Source organism: Dendropsophus ebraccatus, chromosome 12, assembly GCF_027789765.1.
Source record: "Dendropsophus ebraccatus isolate aDenEbr1 chromosome 12, aDenEbr1.pat, whole genome shotgun sequence".
Taxonomy (NCBI): domain Eukaryota; kingdom Metazoa; phylum Chordata; class Amphibia; order Anura; family Hylidae; genus Dendropsophus; species Dendropsophus ebraccatus.
This window is the reverse complement of record NC_091465.1, coordinates 44854299-44875337: the sequence shown is the minus strand read 5'-3', so window position 1 is coordinate 44875337 and position 21039 is coordinate 44854299. Positions and strand designations below refer to the sequence as shown.

Here is a 21039-nt window from a genome sequence, read left to right as displayed (position 1 = left end):
TTTTTATATACTCTACATATATATATATATATATATATATATATATATATATATATATATATATATATAACAAGAATCAAAATAAGGAACACCTTTTAAGAAAAGTACATGAAGCTCTTTTCCCATTACAACTGATCTTACTATAATCTGAAACACTATGGGGGATATTTACTAACAAATCTAAAAACGATTTTGTCAAAGATGTTTTGGCATAATTTCCAATCTAATGTGTTTAGTCAAATTTATGTAAATTGTCTAATAGCATAGTTAATGTGTCTTAAAAATAATGGTCTTTTAATTAGTCTAAAAAATTCACCTGGTTCGGAGCAGACATAGGCGATGCGCCAATAAATGCAACTTTTTAAAAAATTGAGCAGTTAATAAATTTAGCTAAAAAAGAATTCTGGCGCACTTTCGATCTAATTAACAACCAAAAATCTAAGTCAAAAAGTTGCATCTAATTTGCATAGGCTTGTCTAAAAAAGCTTCATAAATTTATATTAGATTTATTTTGAGCGCAAACTAGATGTATTAGACTAAAAACAGGCGCAATTAGTTTGATAAATGTCCCCCTATGTCCCTATGTCCTATTATTCCCATAGGTGAGCAATGAAAACATAAGAGTAACTGATTTTTTTATGGAATAAGAACCCGCACAATGTAATGTATGTTCTGGAGTTAGGATGTGGTATCGTTGTATATCCATTTTGGGAGATTTACTTATATGTTGCTGATCCCTTTTGTAATGCTTGGTTTTTTTTTAGCTTCTACAAATGTATGCTCAGTTATCTAATGATGTATGGTAAAACACTTTCCTCCCTCCTGCTGGGTGCTCACAGTCTCAGTAAATTGTATTGTGGCACATACAGTAACACACACCTCTCTCCTGCTGCGTGAGCTCATTCTCTCCTACACTTAGGCAGCTTATGTCTTCCTACCCCCCTCCTATCATTCTACTGTGGCTTGTAATGTCTTGTCAGTTCTCCCTATCTCCCTGCTGCTACCAAGATGGTTCCTCTAGTCACTGGAGGATGCATTTGCAACGTCAGCTATAGAAAATTTAGCTGCACGGCCTAAAGCCCTATTCATACTTCCGTAATATAAAGTCTTGGCATGGACGGTATACCATGGACTAGACCTCCATTCATTATGATGCTGTGAGCTTTGAAAGACTTAAATCTGTGCAATGTCAGTACAGTAGTGCAGAGATTTACCAGTTTCCCCATCCCCCAAACATATGCAAGAGGAGAGTCCACCACACACATTAGATGGTTGTCTGGTCCCTCCAAAATAAGTGGATTTAGCCACCATATATCTAATGTGTATGGCTAGCTTTAATGGTGTTCAATGTGGTAAAAACATTTTTTCTCACATCTCTCCAATCCTTAGCTGCTGCTGTTCTGATCTGATCCCCACTGTTGAGCACTTCCTGTTTTCCATCCTGACATAGGGAGTGCCCGAGACATGGAACTAAGACAGAAACTAAGTTACAGAAGCTTTAGTTGTCTTCTGCTCCCCTGACAAGGCCTTTAACATAAAACTGTCATTTCAAGCAACTTTGCAGAAATGTAGTACTAGTAAATATGACAAACTGTGTAATATATCTTATTAGGGAAAAAAACGTCCTTCTTCCTACTTACAAGGCTCCTCCGCCCTCTGTTTGTCAAGGAACAACTGTCAACAGCAGAGTGGAGCAGAGTAAAGACAGGCTTAGGACCCATTAATGCAGACAGTATAGTACCCATTGATTTCAATGAACCCTTTTATACATCTGTAGTAGGGATGGTCCGAACCCGCCGAGGTTCGGGTTCGGCCGAACCCGAACGCTCGGCATCGGATTCCCGCTGTCTGCCCACTCCGTGCAGCGAGCGGATACAGCGGGAGGACCGCCTGGAAAACTGGGATACAGCCTATGGCTATGGCTGTATCCCAGTTTTCCAGGCGTTCCTCCCGCTGGATCCGCCCGCTGCACGGAGTGGGCAGACAGCGGGAATCATTGCGGAGGGTTCAGGTTCGTTCGGACCATCCCTAATCTGTAGTTGCCACAGATCCATAAAAAGACTATGATGCATGCCACAAGAAAAAAAAATACTGGCAAGCCAATACACAGCCTGTATTTGTGGCACGGATCCACCCATTTCAGTCAATGGGTCTGCGCAAATGCAGACAGTTATGGATGCACATCTATAATCCTGTCTGTAGTTGCGGGTCCGCAGTTGTGAATAGGGCCTTACCTTGCCCATACAAGTTGATGAAGGAGGGGAATGAGTGAGCAGGAAGTGCTGAGAAGAACATAGAGAGGATGCAGGGTTTCTGGCCAGAGTAACAACTGAAATCACTGGTTAAACTGCTCAGTACTGATCGGTAACTTCTGGAGGTTTGCTACATTGAGGTAGGATTGTAGGGTCACCTTTTTAGTGTGTATATAGTGTATAGGAGCCAGCACGGACGGAGACACAGGGATGGAGCTTTCATGGTGGTAACCAAGGGGGACAATGCCATATTCTAGTGATAGAATGCACAGAAATAGTGCTGCTCCTCATGTACACACAGGACAGCTAATGCTACACTACGACTACACTTTAGACTAGGGCTACACTGCAAACTATGTAGCACCATTTAATTCATTTTTACTATTTGCAGGGCAAAGCAATACATTGAGTTTGTGGCTGGACTGTAGGTAAAAGTGTAGCCTTAGCCTAAAGCATACATCATTGTAAGTGATAAAGGTAAAACTTACCTAATGTTGCTGCATGCTTTGGGCTGTTAACAGTAAGGATGAAATTATGGTGCATATTATCTAGAAAAAGATACAAAAACATAGATTTATAGTGTATTCAATAGTAAGTACAAATGTATGTGTAAAGATGCAGCAGGTAGGCCGCTATCACACAGGGGTAATACAGACATATTGCTGCATCCGTATTAAGACCACAAGCCCTGGTGGGTTCCATGACCAGAACTGATACCTCTCAGTTTGGGGCATTAGACCCGTAATCAGACTGGGACATGCAGCCATAATACAGACGCAAAGATATATCCAGAATAATGTGAAGCCAGCCTTACAGTACATGTCAAGGCTTTTGTACTCTAACCTCATGGTCCCATATACTATTGTATCTTGTAATAAACCAGTTGGTGTCTAAGGTTTGCTGACAAATACATTTTCTTTCTTTTTATGAAGTAATGATGTAAACTGTTTTAATCACACGGCTATCCTAGTTATAATGGCATCCTTCTATGGATAGTTAATGTGCAACAGAAATTAGGGTTCACAATGTTTTTTGCTCAGAGGGCCACATCGTCAGATTACATCATTTCCCACAATAAAACTTAGAAGGAGCTCTGGGAGTTATAGGTACAGGGTGTTACGACCAGGGCCTGATTGAATGGTGCAGAACACAGGGATTTAAGGGGCGAAAAAGTCAGTATACTAAACATTAAGTTCTACAGAAACTCAATAATAGTCCCAGCCATAAAAACTGTACCATAATAGTGCCAGCCATACAGTGTTTCCGATAATAGTGCCAGCCACACAGTGTCTCCCATAATAGTGCCAGCCACACAGTGCCTCCCATAATAGTGCCAGCCACACAGTGTCTCCCATAATAGTGCCAGCCACACAGTGTCTCCCATAATAGTGCCAGCCACACAGTGCCTCCCATAATAGTGCCAGCCACACAGTGTCTCCCATAATAGTGCCAGCCACACAGTGTCTCCCATAATAGTGCCAGCCACACAGTGTCTCCCATAATAGTGGCAGCCACACAGTGTCTCCCATAATAGTGCCAGCCACACAGTGCCTCCCATAATAGTGCCAGCCACACAGTGTCTCCCATAATAGTGCCAGCCACACAGTGCCTCCATAATAGTGCCAGCCACACAGTGTCTCCCATAATAGTGCCAGCCATACAGTGTCTCCCATAATAGTGCCAGCCACACAGTGTCTCCCATAATAGTGCCAGCCACACAGTGTCTCCCATAATAGTGCCAGCCACACAGTGTCTCCCATAATAGTGGCAGCCACACAGTGTCTCCAATAATAGTGCCAGCCACACAGTGCTTCCATAATAGTGCCAGCCACACAGTGTCTCCCATAATAGTGCCAGCCATAAAAACTCTCCCATAACAGTGGCAGCCATACAGTGCCTCCCATAATAGTGGCAGCCATAAAAACTCTCCCATAATAGTGCCAGCCATAAAAACTCTCCCATAATAGTGCCAGCCATAAAAACTCTCCCATAATAGTGCCAACCATAAAAACCTTCCCATAATAGTGCCAGCCACACAGTGCCTCCCATAATAGTGGCAGCCACAGAACACAGCAACCAAATAATAACTGCCATCAGGGGCATAGCTAGGGATAATGGGACCCCATAGCAGAGAACTGTATGGGGCCCTATGGATCCTGTACACTTCACCAACCCCCCAACCCCCAGCACACACATATACTCACCCTGCCCAGCCCATCTGTCCGACAGCTGTCTGGAGACAGGAGGCTGATGCATGCCAGTGGCTGTCCCAAGCTGAGGGGTGGGTGGGGTTCTGGTGTGGGCCGGCGGCTGTCCGGAGGTGGGGCAGAGGGGCCTGTGTGGGTAGGTGGCTGTCTGAGGTTGGTCTGCTGGTGCAGACGGCTGTATAGGGTTGGGGGGCTTGTGTGGGTCGACAACTGTAAAGGGTCGGGTGGGGTACTGGTGCAGGATGGCAGCGAGGTGGGGGGCCTGTGCAGGCCGGCGGCTGTCCAGGGCCGGGCGGGGGGGGGGGGGGGTTCGGCAGGTGGGGGTTGGCAGCTGTACGCGGTCAGGCTGGGGCACTGGTGTGGGCCAGCAGCTGTCTGGAGGCGGGAGGCTGGTGCTGGCTGGCGGCCATCCGAGGGGAGGGTGGGTGGTTGCTGGTGGCCCTAGGCCCCCCTACCGCACATGCCCCGTAGCATCTGTATGGTCTGCCTCTATGGTAGCTACTCAAATGACTGCCATCGGAAGAGTACCAGCCAGGAAAAGAACAAAGGAGAAATACATGTCTGATGCTGGATAGTTGGAACTGCACAAAAAAGCTCCAAAAAGATCCAAAGATCATTCATCTTTCTTGAGGTCCTTAATTGCAATTCTTAGTAATTACACAGTTATATATGGGTGCTTATTTGTATTCACAGCACAAGATCACAGATTTGCTGCTGCTAATGAATATAGCATATATGATATATTTCTGTTCTTACAAAACCGTGCCAAATGAAAGCAAAAAAAAGTCTAATACACTTACTGTAAAATGTTCTCACCAGTAACTGCCTCATTTGTATGTGATGCCCAGTGACATTTCGTTCATATATAATGTCACAAAGCCACTGTGAATTCTTGTCCATAGGAATGCTATTGGATGATGTACCCATGATGACCAGGGGCATATCTTGAGTAAGGTTGACTGGTGGGGAATCTGCCACAGGGGCTGACGTGCCAACAAGCAATATTGCCTTGGCCAGGATATTGAAATGTTGGATTAGGACAGCAAAAGAAATGCTGATAGCATATATATATAGTGATGGAGTAAATAAAGGGACGCTTTTCTAAGATTACTGCCTTCAGTTTGTATCTCTGTATTTTTTGGTATTTGGATCACTTATTACCTTTTTATTTTATACACTGAAGAAATAAATGAGAAAACTCCCCCAATGGCCACTAGGTGTCAGCATTTACACAGTTTAAATAAATCAGACAATTATTACAGTCACCCCAAGAATTATCATCCCTATGGTCGCAGGACAAGTCTCTTAATGGCGATCCAGCACCCTACCCTGTAATAACCAGGGGAAATAACCCCAGAACAGCTGTCTGCAGATCGGTATTCTTTCCTTTTGGAAAGATTCTTAGCTTGACATACACTCACCGGCCACTTTATTAGGTACACCATGCTAGTAACGGGTGGTCTTCTGCTGCTGTAGCCCATCTGCCTCAAAGTTCAACGTACTGTGCGTTCAGAGATGCTCTTCTGCCTACCTTGGTTGTAACGGTTGGCTATTTGAGTCACTGTTGCCTTTCTATCAGCTCAAACCAGTCTGCCCATTCTCCTCTGACCTCTGGCATCAACAAGGTATTTCCGCCCACAGAACTGCCGCTCACTGGATGTTTTTTCTTTTTTGGACCATTCTCTGTAAACCCTAGAGATGGTTGTGCGTGAAAATCCCAGTAGATCAGCAGTTTCTGAAATACTCAGACCAGCCCTTCTGGCACCAACAACCATGCCATGTTCAAAGGCACTCACATCACCTTTCTTCCCCATACTTATGCTCGGTTTGAACTGCAGGAGATTGTCTTGACCATGTCTACATGCCTAAATGCACTGAGTTGCCGCCATGTGATTGGCTGATTAGAAATTAAGTGGTAACGTGCAGTTGTACAGGTGTACCTAATAAAGTGGCCAGTGAGTGTATATTAAAATTATAAACTCAAGTTTAACATTTCTAAAATATTTGATTTGTGATTAATTTCAAAAGATAATACTTAAAATGAGTAAGTGTAATCAATTATCTGAACAGTTATGGAACTCTATGCATAATACCCCTCCTTATAATTGTCGGTAAGAGGCTGTTGGGACCCTCCTTATAATTGTGGGTAAGAGCCTATTGTGACCCTGTTAAAGCGAATGTACCACCAGTACATTACTTTTTTGTTTTATACATGAATAGACCGACGCTGGTGTGGGGATGCCGGCGCCACAGTCCTCTTTTTTAACCACCGCTCAGTTCCCTCTCCCAGCATCCGTCTACTACCGATCACCGCCCAGGCATAAAGCACTGGAAGCGGGTTGGCCCTCTGTACTGCGGCTCCATTGAAGAATGGAGTTGCATCACAGAGGGGATGGCAGATCATCACACTGGGGGCCGGTGGACCGCAGCACCGGTATCGCCGCATCACCACCACTCTATTCATGTAAAAAAAATTAAAAAGTGATGTACCTAGGTGATGTACACCTTGTTAAAAATTGTGGCCAAGAGCATGTTGGGACCCTGTTAAAATTGTCGATGAGAGCCTGGTGTGACCCTCTCACAAATTGTGGGCAAGGGGGGTGGATGCAAGGTGGGGGGTGTGACCCTGGTGCTCATTGAGGAGCACGGCCTTCATCCCAGTTATTTGGGTGCTTCACTGACATGTGTCGGTGCATGCTAGAAGTGGTCAGCCTGATAGTGGTAGCTCCCCTGCTAATGTTTGTGTGTGTCCCTACTAACCCTGCTGCGTGCGGTGGTCAGGAATCCTACATAAGCCGTGCTCTTGTTCTCCTTCCGCAGCAGGCCCTGTTTTAACATGCCCAGATCCTCATCAGTACACTCACACTCTCGTTCCTCTACACTAGTCTTTACCAAGTTTCCTGTTAATAGCAGGTTACAAGCAGTATACGCTTCCACATGTGGGGATGAGACTAACAATGTTATTCGAGCACAACACAGTATTCATTTGAGTATCAAGTATTTTCAAGTAACGTGATACTAGAGTAAATAGTGTGCTTGAACAAGCATTTTCGCTCATCTCTAGTGGGGAGCCTTCTCCTTTATGTCTCTGTAGCATTCACTCAGAAGCAGAAGAAGAAGGGAGAACATTATCTTCTAATAAGATATATTACAAAGGTAAATATTTACTTGTATTATGCAATTTTTTAAAAGTGCATATTTCAGTGTGCCCTAAAAACACTTTTTTTCAGCGAGGCCTAATATATTCCCTGATCTGTCGTCCCTCCTCTCCATCCCGCTTAAAACCAGATCTTTTCAGTAAAAAGTGTCCTCCACATTCCACAGACACTGACAGGGTGATCATTGAACAAAAAAAGTACTTTAACCTCTCATGGCACACCTATTTCCTTAACCCCAGACCCTTGAAACATTCAGGAACCTTTTTTTTAGGTGATTAAAGTCTAAGACAATTACAATAAAGGTATAAATAGTCCTACTGCTTACATAGCTATATAGCCAGTGATATATTACATTTTTGCAATTTCCTTCATACATTTTTTGCTTGTATTCCGTAGGATATAAATTCAGCCACTAGGTGTCTCACTTTCTGGAAAACTGCAGTCAAGGGTCCATCACTAAGGCCATTTGGTCTTTAGTAACAGCAAAAAATGCAGGAAGTGATGTCAGCTGGTCCTGTGAAGATAACTATATGGTGTTTTTTTATTTTTTTATGTGTCATGACAGGTACACTAAAGATTTTAAGTGCTTGCGGACAGGGCCTTTACTCCTTTTAATGGTGTTATTCAAATTATGAGCTACTATGTAATGTAACTGTATGCACTGACACAAAGGGGTTTTGGGGATGTTGATGGATAGTTAACATTATTTTATCTACAAGCAGGCTTAGAAAATCATGGCTACTTTCTTTCAGAAACAGCGCCTCTCCTGCCCTCAGTTTGGGTGTGATTTTGCAGTTCAGTTCCATTAACATATATTGAGCGGAATTGGAACACTAAGCATAACCAGGACTGGGACGATGCTGTTTTTTTTTGGGAGAAAAAAAAAAAGCTGTGCTTTTTGTAATCCTGGATAACCCCTTTAAATATTTAACCCAAAATCTATACAAAACACAAAGAAACACTTTTGAATAAGACCGTGTCCTTTTAAATGTGCAATTCTTAAGTGTAACATCTTGTGATCGTTCAAGATTTATGAAAATTTGAAGCTTCACACCTTCTGTCACTTCCTAAACATACAGAAACAATTATCTGTTTCTAATTCATAGTTTTGTAAAACTTCACACCATGAACACATTCTGCCATTATTGTATAAAATATGTCAGGACGGAAGAATCTTTTACATCCAAACTGCATTGTGTCACAACAATAGATAGTATATAAATAGATACAAATACCATCTATATGATGTCAAATAACATCACTGCCTCGCTCTCTCCCTGCTGTATCTCTATATGACAGCGGGTCTTAGCAGTGAGTCCCGCTACGATCAATGACTTTGGGTATGTCTGATGACGTTTTTAATATCCCAATTATGTTTTTCTTTTATATAAAATGGAATAAGAAAATATTTATAAAATGCATTAAATGCTCATTGTGGTTTAAAAAAATTAAATATAATTTCTAGCAGATTTGAAATCCACTTTATTTAACAAAAAGTACTTTTTACTAGTGATGACCAAACATGTTCGGATGTTCGTGCAAACATGCTGCTAATTGTTCATGTTCGCCAATCGCAAACAATTTGTTCGAAGATCAGAATGGTTATAACCATCATTTTTTAACATATTTGAACATGCGAACGCTTTTCTCGCGTAAGTTTCCTCCCACCAATGTGAAAAAGCCAATTAACATGTGGGGAAGGAAGGGCTCATCAGGTAATGTACTGTAGTAGCCATGTTCACTACTAGCATTACTATGATTGGCTGTACGATTAGGGTCATTACGTACATGCGCCACTGAGGCAAATTTTCTCTCAGTCTTTCCTGATTCTTGTGCCGTTCAGTAGGGAGAGTGCAACGAGCAGGGACAGCAACTGAATTTAGTTAAGCAGCAATATTCACAGTGGTAGTTAGTCAGTGTAGGGAGGGAGAGCGCACCGAGTAGGGCTTAGAATGTTGTGAAATTGTCAGTGCAGGTAGGGAGGCAGAATACAGCATTTTAGCACTATAAAAATCTATTTCTTAAACCTGTAGTGACCAGGTGTCCTCTGTGGAAAAAAAACTTAAGAATCCAACAGTCCTTTTTGGGCTAATTTATATATATTTTTTCATTAATATTTCTGTCTGGCTCTGCAGCATTTTAGAACTAAAAGGATTCATCTTGACTTGCTGAGCTGACTGTAGCATTCCTTGCGCGTATTGCGTGAGACATGTATGCACGTCCTTGCATATATACACATTGGCGAATAAAAAATGCACTAATGCTACGCAATTTGTAATTGCACTGCTATTGTGTATTTTACGCTTTGCAACTGATAATATGTACACATGTGTGGAACTCTAGACCGAAACGTACATAATGTTCGTTCTTATTTGTTTGTGAGTGTTCGGCAAACGTGAACCAATCACAATCTTTTTTTAATGTCTGGCACGTTCGCTCATCACTACTTTTTACCCTTTTTACCCCATTTTACCACTGCTTTAAAGTCATGGCCTCTAGGTGTTTCACTTTCTTGCAAACTGCTGTTCACTGCCTGCTGTTAGGGAAATCCCATCTCTAGAAGCAGATAGACCAAGATGGAACTCAGGAAGAGGGGGTGTGGCATAGGTAGTGCAGCTCCCCCAGTGCTAGACACTATGGCCCAGATATAATAATCTGCCTCACACCAAAACTATTTGGTTTTTCGAAAATCACAGCTTAGTTTTAATATCCTAATTGACTGTGGTAAAATGAAGCAAGTTAATATATAAGGGTCTATATACATGTAATTTGATTCTGGCAGCCTCCTGCAAAGGGTCCACGCTGTTCCTGAAAGGTAAATCAACGCTTTCCTCCTATTTTTTTTTACCACTGATGATTTTTACCACTGATGAAGTTCCAGGAAACTGTTCTTTGTGAAAATGTAAAACATATTTAAGTCTGGCAACTTATTATCATATCATTATTAACATCTCATTTCTATGAGATTACTGCTGAGACCTGGACTGATAACGTGATGTAACCCACCCCTGTGACCTACATAGCTCACTGCTGCTCTTTTCTTTCTAGTAACGTTCTGTAAATCAACTCAAAACAGTGCCAGTCTGTTCAGTCCAGTGTGCACTGTGTGTGCACAGACTTCTCTGTAAAAGTTATACAGGCATGATAGACAGGGAAAGGAGGTGGAAGGGTGGCTGAACTGCTGTTCAATATTTTTCTGAACAACTGCACCAAAAATCACAGATGGCTTAAATATTTTACAACTGTACGACTCTCTCCTTTTAAAAGACCATGCCTGCTCCAATATATATATATATATATATATATATATATATATATATATATATATATATATATTTTTTTTTTTTTTTTTTTTTTTTTTTCCAAAGACTGCAATGCATATTATACCATTTTAGTGGGCTGCTATTATGCCCCATGTATTGGTATTATACTGTTCCCACAGGCTGCATACTATATAAGTGCATACTGTTCTCTAGCTATATGGATTTCCAGCTGATGTGTGTGGCTGTGATATAAAATGCTAGTCACCTAGGTTAGTTCTGCTGTCAGTCACATTGAGTCCCTGACTCAGCTCTGACTCAGCTGCATAGCACACTAACTATTGTTAGTAAAAAATATTTCCCACCACAGGGAGAAGCTAAGAAAGCTAACCTATTCTTGGTGGACATGTGTTCTTCCTCCTGGCTGAGCCCTGTTCCCAGCCAGTAGCAGTAGCTTGCTGCCCGAGGGGCCTGTCACAACCATAAATACACACAGACTACATAGACTAGTGGCAACATTGCTGGAAACCAATAAGATAAAACGCAACTAGCAATCCGCTTCCTCCTTCCAGGCTTTTCTTGGCTGCATTGCAAACAGTTCTTTTTCTGTGCTGGTTACTATGGGTGGCAGAAGATTGCACTTGGCTTTTATGGACTGCCTGTGAATTCACGGATGTTTGGCAGCCCTGGGAGGAGGACTCTCTAGTAATTGGCCAGAGGAGTAGAAATCGAAGCACTTCGTTTGATCAGCGCTCCACTCATCAAGTCGCCTGCCAGTCAGTGCTGCTCTGCTCCCTGCTGCTCCACCCCTGGTGCAAGGGAAAAGCTGGATCCAATCCTGAGAAACTTTCCCAGGCGTGGATCCAGCTTTTCCCTGCACCCAGGGTGGAGCAGCAGGGAGCGGAGCAGCGCTAAAAGGCAGCCTACTTGATGAGCGGAGCGCTGATCAAATGAACCACTTCTCTACAGAAAAGTAATGGAAAGGATGGGAAGACATGTTGGGGGGGGGGGGGGATTATCTAACTCTCCCCCCCCCCCCTTCCCTGTTTATTTTTGTTTGGCTCATGCATAAAACAGTATATCTGAACTTAAGAGATTTTTTGGGGATTTGTTATATGATATTTTGGTAAGATATGGTCCTTTTAGGCTGGTTTCAGAACATTCGTTTAGGAAATTACCCCTCCCTCCCTTCCCTGTTCCTTGAATCGATTTTTAGTTTCTTCCATAGAAATTAATGGGAGCTACAGAAAAAGTGTAGAACAGCTTGCTCACCTGTATTTGGATTCCCACCCACCTCTGGCCACCACTTATGGTTACTATATGGGGAGCATATTGGTTTCTTGGCAGTGAACCGGTACAGTGTTACTGAGTTATTATTGAGTGACAGTGGTATAATGGTCACAATGCAGTGTTTTTATCTGTCCCTTGGTTAGGACTATAATTGTTCTTTGTAAAGTGCTCTTTGTTTAGTAACAGTATGAAGGGGACTTTTAACCACTGCATCGTGGTAAAACTTGCTCTTGGTATAGTGCTTTAAGTATGTACAGTAAATAAATATTTCTTTGATAACCCATTGTATGCAGTCTTTTGAAGTAACTGTGTTAAATATTTACAATATGTACAATATTTCATCATTTGGAGCCCCACTTTTAATTTAGCCCGGGGCCACACTTTGCCAAAAACAGCCCTGCTCTGGCCCCACCTAATGAAATGAAGTGAATGAGAACTAGCTGTACACCATAAAGCGCATTAAGAGCAGTGAATCTAAAAATCACCTTGTGAAGCTGTAATGTAACAAAACCATGCAGATGTTTTAACTTCTTTTTATAGTAATATCTGTCTATTTCTCTGTCAGTCTACTCCCTGTTTGGGGTCTTAAAGTCACAAAATAGATTCTTTCTTTTTTTCCTAAGAGGAAGCCTACCATTTTTCATTCTGTGCAGTCTCTCTTCCATCGGGTAACCTGGCACAGCCATTGCATACTGTCTTGCGCTTTGGGGAATGTGTCCTAATGAGAAAAATAGACGTAATGCTAGGCATCTTCCCATCTAATATCTATACTAGATTGGAGGCATCCTAGAAGTCTGAAATGACAATTATTAAAATGATACTGTCACCACATTTGGGTAGGTGGCGTTTTCGGCACCATCAGGTACTAAGCCAAGTGTACGTTCCAAAAATACCTTTAAGAAAAGGTAGACAAGGGAGAGAAAAAAAAGCCAGGCAGCAGCGCCTCGTGTGATACCGTACAAACAAGTCAGTTAAAAATGCAAGGTGCTGATGGGGTGCTCACCTTCAAGCCCCTTGGGCTTTATGCATATCACCCAAATGGGTACCAGGTCTTCAGAAGATGCCAGGATATGGTGCTTTGGTGGAGAGTGCAGGGCTGCAAGCAAACTAGGATAGCCCAAACAGGATGCTCCCAAGTAGGGGCCCGTGGGAATAAGGCTAGTCTAAGTACAAAAATGGTGCGTGGCTAATCCATATGCCTCAAATTGGAGTTTTTTGGGCAGCGCTAACATTTATGGATTAGCCACGCACCATTTTTGTACTTAGACTAGCTTTAAGAAAAGGTGTCCTGGTCCTCCTTTCGGTGAAAAAAATGACTATAATCATTTGTGGACAGTGTCATTGACGTGGGCTTCTTGGTCATTGAGTCCTCTTTCCCTGCCTCGGTCTGCCTCTGCAATCCACACCTCTCCCTTGTGATGTCGCTGGGAGGGGCTGGGGGGGAGATCGATCCTAATGAAGCAAGAGACGGACCGGGGTAGGTAGTGGGGACTCAACAGCCAAGAAGCCCTGCCTCAGTGACACTGTCCACCAATGGTTTAAAGCCTTTTTTCACCTAAAGGAGGACCAGGACACCTGTCTCAAAGGTATTTTTGAAACATATAGCATGCACAGTTCCCGATTGTGCCAAAAACAGCACCTACCCAAAGGGGGTGACAGTATCACTTTAAACAAGATTATGTCTAGTGGAGCAGACTTCAAAATCTACCTCCCAAATTCTGCATGCTATAGGTCATACGTAGCTTTACAACAGGAATAATTTTTGTTTTACGTTTTACAAAAGTCAAGGCTATTTAGAACAAAGTCAAAGCTGTTTTATAGTACCAGAGCTAGGACAATTGAAAACTCTGGACACTACTTACACATAGGTAAACAGTATCAACTTAATTACCCTCGTTTTTTATGGGGTCTTGATGCCCAGAACATCAAGTCTTTTTGGACAACTGTATTCTAAAGTAATATCAGTTTATTTCTTTGACTAACCCAAAGCCATTTAACTTTATATGAGCAGCACATAGGGCTTCCACTCAGATAAAAAAGAAAACTATAAGGGCGGGCCTTGTGGCCTTTTTGTGCTGCCAACTATTTGTGAAGCTTGCGTCAAACCAGGTTCTGTCCAAATGCTGCTGGTGCTGTAGTTTATTTTATTTCAAGGAGACAAGGCATACAGCTATAGGTCTGCAACACCACACTGCCATACAGTAGACCTGCAACGCGTCTCTTCTTCCCCACCCTTCTTCTTTGTAGCTATGCCCCTGGGCCAGGTTTTCTTCTTAGTTTACAGCCTGTGCCACTTCACATAACAATGGCGTATGCGCAGGATTCCTTCAGCACCGAAGGAGAAAACCCAGTCGAGGGTCTACAGAGAAGAAGAGATGTGTTGCAAGTCTAGTGTATGGCAGTTTTTGGCCCCGGCACTTTGATGACCCAGCTCTGCAGGAATAAAAGACCTTTTGTTTTATAGAAACAATGGCACCAGCGGCAATTTGGACCCAAGGAAAGAACTTAGTGCAGGCTTCACAATGGTACCAGCAGTTTGGAGGGGGGTCAGGTTGGGCACAGATTCACTATAAGGTATATTACTTGTTGACTACCCCCCCCCCTTTTCTGTGTATAGTAATGTGTACATTGTGTATTGCTGCTATAGCACAGACAGCTCTATTTTATCTCTTAACGGCACTATTATACTAGTTCTCTGTTAAAATACAGGATCAGTATAGTCAGTGCGAAATAGCTACAATGCAGAGGGCACTGTTTAGAGGATCGCAAAGTGCCACCTATATTAACTGGCTCCTATGGCAAGGATCATGACATTAATTTAATTAGGGAAGAAGCATGATGGGGGTTATAATTTTGTGCTCTCAGCCTACTTAGTTATCACATTTTTATGTATATGCTGCATACTCTTATATAACTATACAGGAAAGATACCTTAAGAGTTAACTCACCATGGTTGCTCTTTGCAGACTTTACTGGGTTATAGAGGTTTTTCGGTGGACGTGATGGTCCATTATCATGTGTTCCTGAACTCACAGTAGTGCTGTTATTTCTCTCGCCATGGCTCCCTTGAATTGACTGGTGACGCAGAATGTCCACGAGAGCTCTGAAACAGTTATAATAATAAAAAAAAAATCACAATAAAATGGAACTATACACTGACATCACGGACAACAAAGAAAGCTGAAAATTTGTAAGAAGCTGGATTGTTGGAATTGCATGCACCCTACAGATCTTTCTGTAACCCTTACAAAAATAAACCTATGTTACTGATGTGGTCACTTAAAGGGTTTGTCCAGGATAAATTTATTATCAGCGATGCTGCCAGGGCTATGACGGTGCTATATGCTTACCTGTACACCACAGCTGACGGTTTTCAGGCCACCTGCTCTCCACCAAAACGACAGCCAGATCTGTAATTTAGGATGTGAAAATCTGAGGCAAAAATCCAAGAGATTCCACCACAGATTTTTCCATCTGTGTGAACATACGGCGTTCCCATTATTAAGTACTTAGTACCTACCAAAAGTGGTCCAAAGAAGGAAAACTGTGAACTGGTGAACAGTTCATAGGCCACTCAAGCTCATTATTGTGTATGGAGAACATAGTCTAAAGATCTGACTTCAACTCATCAGGTATTGTGCAGGGGTTTCTAATATACACTGGTTAGTACCTACCTACCTACCTCAGTAAGTGGAGATTGCAGTCACCACTCGCTGTGCAGAGACTGCTGCACACAACTATCATGTTGGGCCCCTTCCATGAAATGTACATACGAATATACAGTACACAATATACAGGGGAACGGGACGCCACTCTGCATAGCGCTGTGTGGCATCACTAGAACAGAGCAGTGGATCAGGAACTGCAGGGCTTAGAAAGCCCTGTAGTTCCCAACACAGACACTGGTGGCAGCAGAGTGGGCCATGTCCACCATGTCAAAAATCAATATAACTTTATTAAAGCAATGTATTATAAATTATTTTTGGTCTCTAGAGCTCCCCTTTAATAAACAATTACAATCAAAGTACAGTGCTGGCCAAAAGTTTTGAGACTGACACCAATTTGGTTTTCACAAAGTTTGCTGCCTAAGTGTTATAGTGACAATTTGCATTATAAATGAAGAGTGATCAGATACATTTCAATATATTGAAATGGAAATAGTTAACAGGAAAATAACTTAAAATGCGAAAAATGGCCAGCACTCCAACACCTCAGTTCACACTATGCAGTTTGCACATCTCCTTGTTACTCCTAGAGAGAGTATAGAAAAGGACAAGGCAGATGAAATCACTCTGTCATGCTAAGGGTATGTGCGCAGGAATCCGGGCAGATCACCCGTCGCGGATTCCGCCACTCATCTCTGGGTTCTTTCTTGAGGTACATTCTATGCTAAGGGTATGTGCACAATAAGGAATCCGGGCAGATCACCCGCACACGTGCACATCTCCGCCCATGCCATAGACTCCGCTGTCTGCCCGAAGAATGTACCTCAAGAAAGAACCCAGAGATGAGGGTGAGTGGCGGAATCCGCGACGGGTGATCTGCCCAGATTTCTTAGTGTGCACATACCCTTAGCATGACAGAGTGATTTCATCTGCCTTGTCCTTTTTTACACTCTCTCCCGGAGTAACAAGGACGCTCTGAGGGTGCTCTTAGGGTCCTTTTAGACACAAAGATTGTGCAATTGTGGGGGCCCTGCTCGTTTGCTGTGCCTTCACGCAGTACAAGAAATCAAGCAGATGGGACGATAATCGGGCATTTGCTCGGTCTTCGGCTGATCACTGACACTGCTAGGCTGGGTTCACACTGCGTTTTTGCAGTCCGTTTAAGATATATTTTTTATGGAAAAAAAGGCAGTTGCAAAAAACGGATGCAAATGTGTGCAATCTTTTTGGATCAGTTTTTCCATTGACTTCCACTCTCTTTTTTTAGCACACACAAAACATTGTTGACCTCGTTTTTGTGTAGGTTAAAAGTAACCATTTAAAAACGGATACATTAAACAGAGTGCAAAAACGTAGTGTAAGTCCAGCCTTACGCAATTATCGGCTGAAGGAGGGTTTTTAGCGACGCTCCTGGCCAATAATTTGCCCGTGTAAAAGGACCATTACCCAGATCAGTTTTGGTGCAGTTTTGTGGTGTCGCGTTGAAACCAAAACCAGATGTGGATCACAATGAATTAGGTAATATAAAGAACAGATGTTACTTCTACTCTTTTTAATCCACTCCTGGTGTATAGCATCTGTTCTTTATTTTATCCAATTCATTATGATCCACACCTGCTTTGATTGCGCACATTGGAATTTCATTGCGTTAACACAATGAAGGACACCTGGACAGCAATAAAATGATTAATTACAGCAATGGTGCAGTAAAGCGATGAAATGATCAATAACTGCAATTAAATGATGCATTCGCATTGCATTTTCATTGTGTTACTGAAAAACTGAGCAACCTTACACAGCGCAGTATTGCATCAATAACGTATACATTACACATTGCATAGAAAGATAGAAGATTGTCGGCAGAAAAAGCGCACCTGGTCCACCAAATCTGCCCTTCAATTATTTCCTTTCTTATTATTTCGCATGTCACTTTTCAGAAATCAACGAGTATCAATATAGTAATATCAATAGTACAAGTGATTACCTATTGTAATAGGTTTTATTAAGCAAAACTCCATTATAGTCTATGGAGGAGGGAGGGGCCGAGGGGGATGAGTGAATATGGAGAGAAGAAAAAACAACTCTGCAAAACATCCTTCAAGCTTATCTCATCAAGTTTCCAGATAAGCACTAACCTTTCTGACCTGTGAATGCAGCTTTTTATGTGCCTAGTCTTGTGGTGCCTAGTCTAGTCGTGCCTGGTTTCTGTGCCTAACAGCAGAGGTGGTTCCCTCCTCTTTCTGCTCACTCATCCCGCTCGGCCCCTCCCTTCTCCATAGGATATAATGGACTCAGCAAGCCCGTCTTCACTTTGCTCCTATGTGCCTAGTCTTGTCGTGCCTAGTCTAGTCGTGCCTAGTTTATGTGCCTAACAGCAGAGGTGGTTCCCTCCTCTTCCTGCTCACTCATCCCGCTCGGCCCCTCCCTTCTCCATAGGATATAATGGACTCAGCAAGCCCGTCTTCACTTTGCTCCTTTGTGACGAAGACGGCTTTGCCTTATAATGCACAGATAATAAGTGAGGGGGGAGGCTGAAAAACAGCTTTTTGAGTAGAGAAAGAGGCTTTTTTTGCCTAATAAAACCCATTACAGAGTTCATTAAAATCGCTTGTACTATTGATTTCTGCAAAAAATAAAAATAAAACGTAAATGACAGTTTCACTTTAAATCTTTCCTGATAGTTTTATGCCTGACACCCTCCACCATTTTTGTAGCCCATCTTTTGCCCCATTCTATTTTATCATCTTTCTGTAGGTGAGGTCTCCAGAACTGGACACAATATTCCAGTTGTGGTCTCACCAGAGCTCTATACAGCAGGATCACAATATCCCTCTTCCTACTGGTTATACCTCTAGCTACACAGCGCAGTATACATTTAGCTTTCCCTACTGATTCATTTTACGTCTGTCAGAAATCCCTACCCTTAAATCCTTTTCTTCTGAAGTCTTTGCTAACACAGAACTACTGATGTCATACTTGGATAGAGGATACCTCCTCCCCAAGTGCATTATTTTACATTTGGAAACACTGAACTGCAGTTTACGTTGTTTTGACCACTTATCTAGTAAAGCTAAATCCTTTTCCATATTACTGACACTTCCAGGAATATCAACCCTATTTCACTCTTTTCTGTCTTAAGCAAACATACAAACCTTACCTACCAAACCTTCTCCTACGTCACTCACAATCATATTTAAACAAATAAGGCCCAGAACAGACCCTTTGGCACACCACTTGTAACCAGTCTCTGCTCCGAATACACTCCATTAACAACAACTCTCTGATTGACCGGACTCTCCAGCTAACAGCTGATTACATGCTTCACTTTCTAAACACAATTTACCTAAAACTTTACAAAACCAATAGGGTTAAAGTGTAAAAGAGGCTTTTGCTTTTTTTAGTTTGTTATGATCCTGAAAACTGCTCTATGTAAGGGCCCTATTACACAGGGTGTTAATCTGCCCAATCAGGCCGACTCAGACAGGACTGAATGTAATAGAAGGTGCCTGGACGATTAAAGTGCATAGAAAATAATAAAGCTATACTTTCCATGCTCCCCAGTATCCTACTGGCTTCTCCAGGCTCACCGCTGAAACTCCTGAAACTGTCTCTGCAGTGACATGCTGCTCAGCCAATGACTGGCTGGGGCTATGTCCCACCTAAGCCAGTGACTGGCTGAGTTGCTTGTCACTACCGAGACCACTCAGATGTGCCAGTGGCAGCTGCAGGGAGAATCCAGAAGGACAGAAATAAGCCAAGGAGCATGAAGAGATAAAGTATTGCTTTATTATTTTCTATATACGCAGCAAGGTCTGGACGGACATCGCTAAAGATGTCTGTGCAGCCCTTGCTGCATGATCCTCAAGTTGTGTAATAGGCTCGGTAAGCAAGCACCAATCGAGCTTAGGACGGCGCTCACTTACATGGAATATTGGGCCATGTAATATGGCTCTAAGAGGTAATTTCTGCATGTATTGAATCAGTTATTAGCTATGTAACTAAAATTGATGCAATTCTGCATTGTTTAAGAATGGAGTAAGAGCAGACTGGTTGCTTCAAAATGAGAATGCTTGAAATCAATTATTTTTTAAATATTGCTCAGGGATTTATCAGAGCAGTGTATAGAGATAATTTAAGCAAATGATATTTCATTCATTCAATTACATCCTAGCTAACATGCCTAATGACGTTTCTTATTTATTAAGACTCTATTACAGGGTCATTTTTTAACCAAAGGCAGCCAGGTAGTAGGGAAAGCTAGAAAGCTTGGATGCTAGACTATATAGCTAGAGGTAAAACCAGAAAGAAGAGGGAGATTGTGATCCTGCTGTATAGAGCTCTAGTGAGACCACATCTGGAATACTGTGTCCAGTACTGGAGACCTCCACTAGAAGGTCCATACAAATAGACCAGTGATACAGATTATACATCAGGGCTTAATAGTTTAAACAGAATCTGTCATCACTTTCATGCTGCTTGAATCCCAAGTCATTGGGGCAGACCCTGGTGTCTTCTCCCTGATTGATCGATCTCTAACTACATCCAAACAGAAAGAGATTTATCAATCAAGACTGAGGAGAAGCCATTGTGGTCTGCCCAATGACCCTAACAACAAAAGGGAGATGTTTATCAAACATGACATCACAGGTTTGTGTGACATCTAATTTACCTTGTAAACCCAAAGAACCCCAGTCCTGCACTGTCATTAGGAGTAAAGCATATTTCGATAAATATTTGTGTTTCGTCACTAAGGGTATGTGCACACTACGAAATTTGCACGGATAACTTCCAGCGGATCTTGCTTGCTCCCGCTTGAAGTTCCGCCCATCCCATAGGCTCCATTCTATGATCATACAGATACCGCTGTCCGCCCGATGAATTGACATGACAATTCTTTGGGCGGACGACAAAATCTATATCATTTATACAGTCACATATGAATTGACCATTTAAAAAAGCAAAAACCTTTAAGTAGTTAAATACCTAAAGCAGATTAGAATATGCAAAATAGCTCCTCTTAGGTCTTATTCCCACGTTCCGTATTTTATGGACGCTACAGACGTAGAAGCCCTTTAGTGGAGTGTTTCCCCGACCAGTATGATGTATCGATATCATGACGGGAGCGGGGTAACTGTTCGAATCCCCCTGGCACTGTAATCATGCAGGGCAGGGAAACACTCCACTACAGGGCTTCCCCGTCTGTAGCG

General features: G+C 42.4%; 1 protein-coding gene across 1 annotated transcript in view; it reads right to left on the bottom strand.

The window, feature by feature from the left end:
* The window catches only part of SHISA7 (shisa family member 7), a 374289-nt gene that overhangs the window by 2435 nt on the left and 350815 nt on the right, over nt 1-21039 (bottom strand). The window contains exons 3-4 of the mRNA XM_069948146.1: nt 15116-15270; nt 2741-2800 (exon numbers count right to left, since the gene is read on the bottom strand). Of these exons, the coding sequence (XP_069804247.1) occupies nt 2741-2800; nt 15116-15270 (215 nt within the window). The remainder of the gene's footprint in view (nt 1-2740; nt 2801-15115; nt 15271-21039) is intronic.